General features: G+C 43.0%; 1 protein-coding gene across 8 annotated transcripts in view; it reads right to left on the bottom strand.

Annotated features, from left to right (window-relative positions):
* Window positions 1-8,964, bottom strand: part of LOC125311547 (serum response factor-like) — a 28,167-nt gene extending 19,203 nt beyond the window's left edge. For 7 of the 8 annotated variants that reach the window (XM_048269732.1, XM_048269730.1, XM_048269731.1 and 4 more), the window contains exons 1-2: window positions 7,808-8,964; window positions 1,292-1,558 (exon numbers count right to left, since the gene is read on the bottom strand). In XM_048269732.1, the coding sequence (XP_048125689.1) occupies window positions 1,292-1,558; window positions 7,808-8,455 (915 nt within the window). In that variant the 5' untranslated portion in view covers window positions 8,456-8,964. The remainder of the gene's footprint in view (window positions 1-1,291; window positions 1,559-7,807) is intronic. The other variant, XM_048269733.1, reaches the window with a different exon arrangement.
* Window positions 8,965-13,060: the final 4,096 nt, after the last annotated feature.

Here is a 13,060-nt window from a genome sequence, read left to right as displayed (position 1 = left end):
CGCTATGAGATGGCAAACAATAAAATAAAAAACAAACCAATCATAGACTGTAAAAATGCGCTACACTTGGCACTAAAAACCGAATAGTTTATTTATAGTTTATGGATTTTCATGTTCGAATGCATATTTGCAGCAGGACAGCAGGCAGACCGCTCTTAGTTAGAGCCGCTGTTATCCAATGAAATTAAGTTGCGTTTACTCGACTCCATGCGCGTTCCCGAGCAACTTTTTCTTCTTCTTGTTATGAGGCAAGGACTTTATGTGCATTATCGCCACCCTCTTACTGGAGGACGACTCTCTTTTTACAGAATATCCAATAAAAATCGACTGGCGCTGGATCCGAACCCCAGTGTTCAAGATGGCGTTGACTATGAATTGGCCGGATTTACTAGCCTAGCCTCCACCATTCATTTGTATGGAGGGCGGGACTTAGTCACTCTCTCCAGTTATATATAATACCTCCATGGTCAACGCCATCTTGAACACTGGGGTTCGAATCCAGCGCCAGTTGGCTCTGACCATGCGCCAAGTTACAAAGCTGGGAATGACGCATGGACCAACGTCGATTTTTGCAATGCGAATTTTGCAATGCGAATTTTGCAACACAAAGAGCGTGACCAAAGTGCAGTGCAATCACGGGGGGCGCCATTTATTTTCCATTTGAATAAAATGCCTCAAAACGATGGCAAAACGTTTTGCCCAAAATAATCCAAAATCTTTTCAGGCTGGCATTGACAGTTTTGCCAAATATGTTTTTAAAATGCAATCCTACATTGCACTTTAAATGATTAAATTGCAAAACGAATTGACAGTTAAATGATGAAACTGAATATTGCAAATTGAAATGCAAAATGAATTGGCATTTGAATTTTGAACATTATTGGAATTGATTTTAGGATTTCATTGTCACTTTGCAGATTAAAATACAATTTGTTGGATATTATTGCAAATTGCAATATTAAATTGCATATTGCAGATTGCATTCTCATTTGAATAAAGCTACTCATATGCTTCCATAGAGATCCGCATAAAGCAGCTTCTAATTCTAACCATGAATCCAGAATGGGAAAAGTGAAAAGGCTTCAGGTTAACTTAATCTCGAAGCAGCTACGCAAGTAAGGGTCATATTTTGCACATGAACACCAACGCCTGAGTAGCCTTTGATCAGAACCTTAACAGAACCACTTGAACCGAAAGTTAGAAATACAGAACTGAGGACCTCAAGCCTCACCTGACCCGTAGAGGTCACTTTCACAAGCTATTCGAAGGGCAAAGCCACGGTGGTACAAACCTTGGTTTCGCCGAGGCTCTCCGACTCCGACACCTGGTAGGTGAGGTCGGTCTCCTCGAAGCCCGTGGCGCTCATGCGCTGGTCAGTGGAGGGGTCCGAGCGGGGCGGCGAGTCGGGCGAGTTCAGGCAGGTCTGGATCAGGGCTTTGCCCGTCTCGCTGGTGATCATGGGCTGCAGCTTGCGTGTGGCGAACGTGTAGACGTGGCCCGTCTCGCTGGCCACCAGCAGTAGCACCTGTGTGCCCGTCAGCGTGGACAGCTCATAGGCCTGCAGAGAGAGAGGGAAGGAGAGAGAGAGAGAGAGAGAGATAGGTAGTAAGTCTCAAGAAAAGCGGAGAACTCATTTAGATTTCCTAGATCATTACTGTTTCATTACGTAACTTGGCAGAAATGTCCAGACATCAATTGTCAGTAGATGTTTTATTTTACCAAAACACAGTATAAATCAACACAAAAGTCCACTTAAGACAAAAACAAAAACTCTTACATAGGAAACTGAACACTCACTGGTGTCAAAAAATTAAACACAGCAAAAGAACATAAATTGTGACTTGTGAATTAATTCCCTTCAGCAGAAAGTTAGGACCGGACAAAACACTGGCCTCACTGCAGACTCCCACTAAAGCTTTTTCACAACCCACTAAAGCCTCACAAATTGCTTTAGGCACAATAACAAACACTGCGGAGGAATTATCGGTGAGGTCACTCCAGAAGACTGTGTCTTTCTCTACTGGACCTCAAGAGAGAACCCCAAAAGCATGGCTGGCATTAACTTTGACTCACTGCAGGCGTAGCGGTCCTTTGAGGTGTTTACAAACAGTGGCGGTGCCAACCCTGTACACCAGTGATGATGCCACACACACACACACACACACACACACGCACCCACACTGCACTGGTGAACCCTGACGTAAAGGCCTAAAACGTCACTAAAATAACATGAGATAAGCCTCCAGAAATAGGGGGCCAATGATAGTGCGTGACTGATTGCATTCCGAGCCGAGGGGACTGGTGATTGCGGGGAGGGGAGGGGGTGGTGCTGGTGGGGTTGATGGTATGGAGCAACAGAGGATTGATTTCATACAGATGGAGGTGGCTATGAAACGCGAAAGAGTTTGCCCTTCATCGGACTCTGATATTAGCTAGATGACACGACACGACACGACACATCTGAAGAGATTTCTATGAGAGTGTGAGTGCACTGTGTGTCTGTGATAGCCAGACATTTATGAGTGCACACACTCCATATAAAATGCGTTCAAGACACCTTACATACCATCAGTTATGTATGTCATAAACCTTTCAGAAGTGCTATCTTAGTCATCTTTCACTGGAACACACACACACACACACACACACACACAGTGTTTCCCATACATTGACTTATTTGTGGCGGCCCACCACAATATCAACGTTGACCACCACACAATGATTTTCCAGGTTGTACTACATTGAGCTTAAATCTGGTTAGCATCATAACCACGCTGCACTAATTTGCTAAAAACTATTGCATTCAAGTTAATTCTGCAAACCAACCACCACAAATACAATTAAATTCTGTGGGAAACACTGCACACACACACACACACATTAAAGTGAGCCTTTGAATCTGCTGATGAATGGATTCATCTATAACACTGTGTGTGCAGGGACACTGACGGTGGAATAATGAAGGGCCCCAGATTGAGAAGGGTAGTAACAACATTACAGCACACACACGCACACATGCCAAAAGTAAAGCTAGCATAATATGCTTTATCAGACATGAGACATTAGGATGACACTGGGAAATTATGGATTTGTCTTAATGATGCAACATATTTAGCAGCCTCTTCCAGATTATTCTTCTTCCTGAAATTGTATTAAATCATAAAAAAAACACAGTGCTAGTATGCAATTGCTCACAGCTTGCATCATACACAGACAGTATTTTCAATAAGTCATAGTTTTGTCATGTCTTTAATCTAAATCAGAACTAAATAGCATATGCGAGTCAGACAGCAAAAAAAAAATGCTTCAGTCTGTCTGCGTGGTTCAGCATGAAATAAAATACATAAACATCTATTTTATCTCTTTTTCCAAAACATCTTGAAAAGCACAATTATGATGTAATGTGACACACAAGTGGTTTCCAGAGGCGTGCGGAGAGAAGTGGGTCTGGCCATTGCACATCTTTTGACAGCTCTTGATATAATCTTCTAATCCACCGGCACAGAGGAGCGCTTACGCAGTCCAAGGCAAACAAGAGCAGCAAAACTATTCCTGGGTCTGCATGCCTACTGTAGATTTAGGCCATCGATTAGATTCTGTCAATCTTTTGTCATGGACTGAACATGACCACAGCTATTTTCACCAATCATTCTAGACCCCAAGTCATACTGTGAGATTTCACAGGGATTTATAATTAGGGACTATAAATCAACATTAGTGAAGTCATTGCTGAAATGGGTGTTTCAAATTAACACCATAAAACTAACCATTATACGTGGTTTTGAGACCAGTAAAATCTTGATGTTTTTACTGTTTAAACAACTCCTCTCAAACATTTATTTTATCCAAAAGCTATTACCATACACATTTTAGTTCTATCCTTCATGCTACATAAATTTAGGACAGTTGTCATTGCAACTTCATGTGGATACCAATTCGGTCTAAAAACTATGAAGCTCCACTCCGTTAGAGAGGTCTCCCACACCACACGCATGCCACAGAAACGGAGATGACCGACACTGGATGGGGAGAGGAGCGGGTGCTGCTGGACAGCACGGCAAAGGTGGGCCGCTGTAAGGCCCTCCTCCGCGTCCCGTCCTACTCGGCTCTTCAGTGGGCCAGAGAGTCGGCTCTGTCGCCCACTCACAGCACACCAAAGCACAGCGGAGCGCGCACACACACACACACACACACACAGACCAAGAAGAAACCTAGACAGGGGAGAGTAAAATGCACTGAAGGGACAGCATTGCGAACACTCTTCAAGGACTCCAACGCATGTTCCCTCAGAGAATAATATACCTGTATTACAGCAGCTATTTTCCTCCAACAGACAGATATTTTCCAAAAGCCAAGGAAAAAGAGAGCACTTACGCTAACACAAAGCTCTACTTGTCTGGTCAGGGATTTATACTTCAAACCACCACAGAGCTATTTGTTAGTCCATATTGCTGCTATTGCTGCTTCCTGTGTGCTCAAAGAAATGGATTCAATAAACAGGCGTCAACATGAATCCTTTGAAAACTCCATACTCTACTCAGATACTTACTAAAGGACGATTCTGTTTTGCAGATGAAATTGTACAGATATGGTCGATTCAGACAAGCATGCAAAGGCTCAAGCAGCTGGAAGAAATCATGGAATAGTTCAAAGCTAATACTCCTGTTTGTATAAGTTCAAAATGTAAGTAGACGTACAAATGTATAAACCAAGAATAGATTAACTTAAATCCTGGCAGTGGGATTAAGAAAGCTATGTCAGTGTCTCATGACCATTTCATCGGCATGGCCTTTTGCACCAGAGACGGCATTTTCCAGGGACTGAACTGTCATGGTCCATTAGTCTTGCACACTTGCTGAGTAATGGCTTGAATTTTCCCTTACTTAGTTAGTGTCCCACACTGGTCCCAAATTATCCATATAATGTTCACATCATCAACAAAACTCTTCACAACAAACTTTCACAAGGAATTAACAGTGCATTGCCACACCATACCATTAAAGAATAATTTACCATCTACAAGCAACAACAAAGAGATTCATTTCACTATCCAAATTAACCAACCTCCGCCACCAACCTTGTAAGTGTTTCTAATCTTACTGCGCAAGATAACTATGTGGGTGGCATTAGATCTCAGGGGCTGCATCCTCTTGTTAGGGCAGCTGTCAGACAGGAGATTCTGAATCACCTGCTGACCACCAGACACAACTGCCCTCTGGAGCTGCCTTTGATAAGGGTCATTCCCATGGTTTGGTCAGCTGTTCGGAGAGCAGGAAAAGCACAGAGACACTGACGGACGGCAGCTACAGTTGATGCACCAGACTAAACCCGTCAAGGCTGCGTCAGCACACTAAAGAGCTGCAGAAAACACAATACAAATAGACGGCTGCAACAACTGCACAGTTACAGGGAAACACGCACCAATTTTTAAACTGACGGAAAATAGATGGTCAGTCTATTTAAAACACCTACTGTATACTACCTAAGTTTCAATTCCAAGCATGAGTATAAGTAACACAAACAACTAAATTTACAGCAGTTTATGAGGTCTTAATGTTCTGGAACAAATGGGTGCAGGAGAACCACAAACGGGGTGTCAACTGTGTCTGCTTGTTATAGCACCAAATCGATGTATAGAATTGAAAACATTTGTTCAAAAGTCCAAGCAAGCTATTTATGTGAAGTGCAATAGCCCTCATAAACTACAGCTGTCAAAACTACCATTTTCCAAAACTACATTAACAGCTGATAGTTCATTTATTGCTAGCAGACACCCTGCACACAACAAAACATTAGATTAAAATGGTGATGTTTCAGGCAAAGCAGCCATGTAAACCAGTGAGAAACTAGAGCTGGATATCGGTTGTCCACAATGAATTTCATGACTCTCATGGTTTCAACCACAATGGTTTCTTTCACGTGTCAGTGAATTACCAACTGTCTGAATGCGCTAAATGATCCATCTAGTTCATACAACTTCAAAACAACATTTTACCAAAATAAAACACAAACAAAAATGTGTGTGTGAGAGAGAGAGTTCTGTATTCTGTACATGTTTATACCCACATTGCTGTATTTCTCCTTTCTTTATTTTGTGATATTACTGTGTCATTCGCTAGATTTGGCGACACTAAACTCAAACAGTCATGACGATAAAGCACTTTTCAATTTTAATTTGAAAGAGTAATAGAGAGAGAGCAATAGATAGAGTGTGTGTGTGTGTCAGTGAGTGAGTGAGTGAGTGAGAGAGAGAGAGTGAGAGAGAGAATGTGTGTGAGAGAGAGAGAGAGAGAGAGAGAGAGATTCACTCTGTTGGGCTTCCTGAGCAGCCTCCAGGCTGGATGAGCACATGGGTGATGAGGAGTGTGCCCTGCCCGCCCGCCCGCCTGCCCGCCCGCTTGCCTGCCTGAGCATCGGCCCGCAACGCCCAGGGCCGCTCCACCTGGGGCCTGTGCCAACCTCAGCAGCTGGGTGCATCCATGGCACACACAGAATGAGAGAGAATGAGAGAGAGAGAGAGAGAGAGAGAGAGAGAGAGAGAGAGAGAGAGAGGGAAAGAGAGGACACTAAGGAAAGCATCAAGCTCATCGCTACGCTCATGAAGCCCGTCATGACGCCGCAGTCATTCATTGAAGCACCACTTGAGAAGACGTAACCTACTATAGAGTCCTGCTCTGGGTGTCTGCCCAAACCCAGGCCAGTGCAATACAGTAAAACGTCTGCATCATGTTGGTTTGGCACATTAACACCATAGCTCAGCTGGCTACATCACCAACTGCAGTTGGATGTTTTAATGAGGTCTTAAACAGAACATTCTGGAATCTCGCATGCGGAAAGAGAAGAAGGTAGGTAGGCAAGCATGCATGCCATTTTCCGGGAGGAATATCTGCCATTAAAAGCTGGGCATTTAAGTCTAACGCCCCAGGAAAAACATTTCATGGCGACTGTTCAACAAGGGCCAAGGAATATTTCAATCTGCTTGGTTCCACCTCCTGTGAGTCTGCGTGTATGAGTGTTTGACTGAGTGACAGAGAGAGAGAGCAAGAGAGAGTTTGTGTGTGTGTGTGTGTGTGTGTGTGTGTGTGTGTGTGTGTGTGTGTGTGTGTGTGTATATATATATATATATATATATATATATATTATATTATATATTGATATATATATATATATATATATATATATATATGGTGGTGGTAGTCAGAAATAGAGAATGTCAGTTGCTACACTCTATTTTAAGCACACAGCGAGTCGTGTCTTCAGTGGTTCCCAGTCACCCTGTGCCAGCACAGGGAATATGTAGGCTAACACCACTCTGTGCCCATCAGAGTCCCATGTGCACAGCAACACCTTCCACCTCAGTCCCACATTCAAACATGGTCTATTTGCTCAACACCTTCAAATGGAACGGATACACCTACCTGAATCAATACTCACTTCGGTGTGATTTGGTCATCAACTGTGCAAATAAAGTCTGTGCCAAACTGTCAGTGTATGCCCCACAGCAATGGTTGATCATGGCACAGGTTCTCTAACTAGTTGGTTATGTTCATTTGAAATAGGCTATAAGTTGACCATGGAAATTACAGTGACACTGTCGTACATTTACTTAGTCTTAAAATCATCCGAAATAACATAACACATTCTATAGGCTACTCTTAAGATAACCATAAAACACCAGTTAAAGTCACATCATACTGGGTGATGCAGTGAGTTATGACATTATATGGCAACCGGTCAGTGTTGTCATAGGGAACACACTCAACATTGAGTTTTCGACTTGGATTGACAGACTCTGCTGCACACTCACCTTTTTCATGATTCCAGTCTTCCGTTTGCTGAAAGTTGTGTATCTTCTCAATTTGTTGTCGATGAACTCCATTTTAATCTTCACTCGCCCACGAGTTTTCTTCCCAGGCTTTGCCCCAGCAACACCTCCGGTGACCACGCCATAACCCCCTGGCTGAACCCCTATCTCTGGCCCTACCATAGCGGCTTCCATCTCCGCCCGCTCTCGCTTAACACCTCTTCGGTTGTCCCCGACTGAACTCATAGGATCATCATCATCCCCGGAGTCGGACTCCGCGTCCGAACCGCTACACACCGGTGCACACTCCTTATCGGGATCATATCTGCCGCTACCGGGAATCCCCACGCCTGTGTTCAAACCCACCAGTCCGCCCTGACCCACTGACTGTAACGTGGTCAAGCCTGTCCCGTTACCTGGTCTCACTCCTCCTCGAGAACCCACTCCTGGACCATTGCCCCCCAGCATCCCTGCCCCTTTCCCCGGCCGTCCAACCGCACCAGCGCAATCGTTGACCCCAGACACTGCTTGCCCTGCTCGGACCGAACCAGGACGAAGTCCGCTACCGATAACCACAGAACCGTGACCCGCGTTATTCCCAGCTGTTGATCCGTTACCACTCAGTGTTGATCTAGCCTGACTAGATATCATTCTATTTTAGAAATTAATTAGCCAAAATATGCCAGCCAACTGCTGGAGCTTGAACTGCCTGCTAAAATTGCACCACAGCACACGAACCTACGAAAGGTAAACAAACAGCGAAAAATATGGTCAAAGCCTTATCCGGAATCTCTACGTAACAACCTATGCAAAGTTTCAAAAGTGATGCTGTCCCAGAGACCCTTCACCCCGACAGTCTAGCTCTGCCTTCTCCTTTCTCAAAACTCGAAGCACTTTCTCCAAAAGGAAAATGCGGATTGCAGCTCTCGAATCACTCCGCCATGACATGTAGTTCATACAGTAAACGTGGGAGACGTCGTCAATGGCGGCCTTAAATCTTTTGTCTCTGTAAATTCAGTTTCATTGTAGGCGTGCAGACTATTCTCTATACTATTTACAATGTTTCAATACTTGGAGTTCTTTACCGTATATGAAAGTGGACGAATATATCAAAGTACGATCTACTTTCCTCCTTATAAAGAGATACAATGTTTCCTTTTATGGCGTTGTCTCTCCTTATTTGGTGAGTCACAGTGACGCCCTTCCATTGGTCTGGGCGAATCTGTCTCGGAACACCATTGGTCAAATCGGCATGTTCATTAGAATAAATGCCATCATGGTTGCATTTGCTAGACGTCATCTAGGGAGAAAGACAGACATAGTAGGTTACGTGCCTTGATCTTGATTGTTAGACCATTTGAATGATGTTTCAGAGTTTTCATTTTTTATTATTTTATGCAAAGGAGTTGCAGCATTTCTGTAATCTTCACTTTCAGTGCAATATAGAATGGTTGGCTTTGAGAGTATGTATATTGGCCCTCCAGATGAGGAGTTGACAGTAACTTGAAAGGACAGGCCTAGTAAATTTGTTAACTTGTATAGTTAATACTTGAATTTCCACTATTAATGTTTCCTGGCTAGTAAAATTGATAGCAATCAGAAGCTAGCCTATATAAACAGTTTTCTTTATCATTCCTAAACTTTATAAACAGACCTCATAAACCATAATGAAGATTGAACACAGACTACTCCAAGGTTATTACGAAATTGTTAATCAAAAGAGAGAAACACAAATGTTGGCAGAGGGAAATGGGTCTGGCTCTGAACATGGTGTTTTCTTGCCGTAGTTAAGCTTACATATTTGTGGCTACACACCATTCTCATTAGTAAGCAGACACTGTGCCGTGCACTCTCTCATATCTACCCCAATGATTAACAAAATACATCCTTGCCAGTTTTCCATCGCATAACAATATTTCCATTGAAAGGTGTCAACATCTATTCCATTAGGCTATACATTCTGTTAATCTTAAAGTGGTGTTGTTATAGCTCTGACACAAGTAGCTCCCCTTCGCCTACACCAATCCCAATAAGCACTGAGTCTGAGACAGGCTGTTCATGTTTGTGTGTGAGATGGAGAAAGAGAGTGACACTGACCAGAAGAAAAGCAAAAGGAGAAAGAGAGAGAGAGACTAAGGTTTACACTGTGAGGACATGTGCATTAGGGCAGAGGAGACAGAGCATTTGTGGAAGTGTCAGAGACATGGAAAAGCCACATTTGCATGGCAAAAGATACCCCTCTGCACAATTCACCCACTGAAACATCACCAGGGCTGAGTCAACATACAGCGCAGGTGAAGAACCTGCCATGGGAACCAGACACCTTTCAAGGGAATCAATGCAATTACAAGATAGGTACAGGATGCTACAAGATGCTCCTTGTGGATACTGCCTTTGAAATAAACTGATGAGCAACCTTCTCTGATATAAAGAAGGTTCATCAAATATGTAGGAAAAATATAAAATATGTTATATATGCTATGTTCTGTTCCTATCTGTGGAGGTCACTGCATAACACTGTAGGCCTTGAGCTTTAATCCATTTTACTTTTGTCCAAAAAAAATCTTCTCAGGGTCATCTAGCTAGCCATCACTGTGTGCACTCTAAACAGCTCAAGGGTTCATGTACAGTTCCTCTATAGATGGGAAGCAAAGTGTTTCACACTCAGCAATGCACTGCTGCAGGAATCAAGGACAACACCTTTAAATGTACTCTTACTTCAGGGGCTTAATTGTTTAGAAGGCACTGGATAGTGTGCCCTGTCAAAGAAGTCAGGTAAGAAATATTTTTTATAAAATTCCTAACATTTACTGACGTAAATACTGGGGTGTCTCAGAGTCTATCAATTTTCACTGCTTTTCTCCATAGTAAATTGTGAAAAATTGGGCTCAACATCATCTAAAAATTTAGAGCATTGGTTGACTGAGAATTAGTTTGGACTCTGTCAATCCACTTTTGATTGCTGGTGACCAACGCTGAAATCACTTAACAGGGACATGAACTTCCTACTGAATCTTTACAGAAGAACAGCAAACACATCTTTCTTGTAAACAAAGGTTTTGCAGTTGCAGTTGTTTACTCAGAATCAGTCAAAGGAAACGCACATCCGTGTTGTTTAAAGGGACACCAGGCAAGCCTGATGCTTTTTCTCTACGAAATTCCCCCTCGCTTGGTCTGAAGCTCTTTTCCTTTTCTTTGCGTCTTCTGTCAAGGGTTTTCGTTGCTTCTTCGCCGGCTCTGCCATTATAAGTATAAGAATAAGTATAAGTATATATACTCTTTTGATCCGGTGAGGGAAATTTGGTCTCTGCATTTATCCCAATCCGTGAATTAGTGAAACACACTCAGCACCCAGTGAACACACAGTGAGGTGAAGCACACACTAATCCTGCCTACAACAGCGGTGCTCGGGGAGCAGTTAGGGGTTAGGTGCCTTGCTCAAGGGCACTTCAGCCGTGCCTACAGGTCGGGGTTCGAACCGGCAACCCTCTGGTTACAAGTCCGAAGCGCTAACCAGTAGGCCACGGCTGCCCCAATTATACACACGTTTGCAACAATCTCTAGCGTTTCTTTAGCCTGCCTGCTTCGGTCGGTGGGTAGGATACACTGAACTTGCAAGCGGGATATTCTTCGCGGGCGAGAGAGTCTTCATTCGCCCTGTAACGAGTCATTTAACCATATACCGACTTACGAAGATGAGTAATTAACACGAAAACGTTGCCTGGTGCCCCTTTAATACTGATGCAATCAACACAAGTCATTTGTTGTGTTCAAAACCACTGCTAACCATACTTCTCTGTCTTTCTTAGTGAAAAGCCTGCGCCATGCTGGATAAGAGGTTATGATTGGTCCTGAGTTGTTGGCGATTTTGGAGATCCTTATGAATTCGAGGGGTGTCTACGGAGCAAATTCAAATATGCAGAATTGTCTGGGTTCACCCATGCTATTATAAATAACTCCCAGAGTTTCCTTTACGCATGAGAGAAGCCTCTTGATTAGCCCTCTAGGATAATGACAACCAATCAGGGGTCTACAAGTGAGTGCCTTTAATGAGAGCAGCAAGTATACATGTTGATTACTGTGACTGTTTGCAAAAGCACATTAAAAAAGGCCAACCTGTAAGAGCCTTGTATTAATACAGAATAAAATAAGGACCATTTCTGAACTTAAAAAAATATTAAAACAAATACAAAAAGGATATACAAAATGGTCCTCACAGACAATGAGGCCACTGATGTTTGATAAAGATATAATAAGAAAATGCAGAGAATCCTTCATTTTTTTTTCTAGGCACTTAGAATCTGTTGAGTGATGGTGACATTTGGTCTCTCTGTTTCTGATGGACTAGTAGCACTCTTTTTATACTGATGTTTCAGCTGTAACATTTTTGAACACAATCTGCACTTTCTTCCAAGGGACAGGACAAGAGCCGTATGTACGTATGTGAATCTGTATATTAAAAAAACATCACAGAGTACCTTTCCATTGACAGAAAAATAATAAAAGCAAACAAATAAAAAAAGATATAAAACACAGGACCTTCATGATAAATACAAGGCTGCCTGCATATCCTTCTACAATACAACATTATAAAAATAAGAGAAATCTGAAGTGTGTTGATGGGGTTAGTGCAGATTTTGGGTGAATATTTCTACTAGGCTTTGACATGTGGAGGGGTCCACACAGTGGAGGAGATCCGGGGTTTCGGACCACACCAGCATCAGGGGAGAGTATATGTGTCCACCTGTTGTCCAGTCAGCTAAAAGTTAGGAGGCAGAGCTCCAGAATCGGAGGCTCATAGTCGGCCATGCGCTGAGATGCTGGGTGGCGTTACCATTGGCAACCGTGGTCTCTGAGAGCACCGCGAAGATATATTTAAAGATGAACAGTACAATCATAACTGAATCTCTTTAAAACACACACACACATACACACACATACACACACACACACACACACACACCTTGCCTCTGACCGTTTTTCCTCTTAATGTTTCCTAGGGCAGGCAGCACACTGCTGGTCCTGATAAAGAATAGTTCTGACCCAGAAGTAACAGACATCAACCCTTCATGCAAACCTTTCTTCCTTTTTTTATCAACAACTTGTACCCTAAATCTTCATCTCCCAAGTAAATGGTTTGTAAATAAAACCAGATTCTGCACACAAGGACGCCGGTAGCAAATTCAAGTCCAGATGAGACCAGAGGCATTAAAATAACAAAGAGAAACAAAAGGGAGTCCAGCATGGTGACATCAG

Source organism: Alosa alosa, chromosome 18 (assembly GCF_017589495.1).
Source record: "Alosa alosa isolate M-15738 ecotype Scorff River chromosome 18, AALO_Geno_1.1, whole genome shotgun sequence".
NCBI lineage: Eukaryota > Metazoa > Chordata > Actinopteri > Clupeiformes > Clupeidae > Alosa > Alosa alosa.
This window is presented reverse-complemented; position numbering and strand designations above follow the sequence as displayed.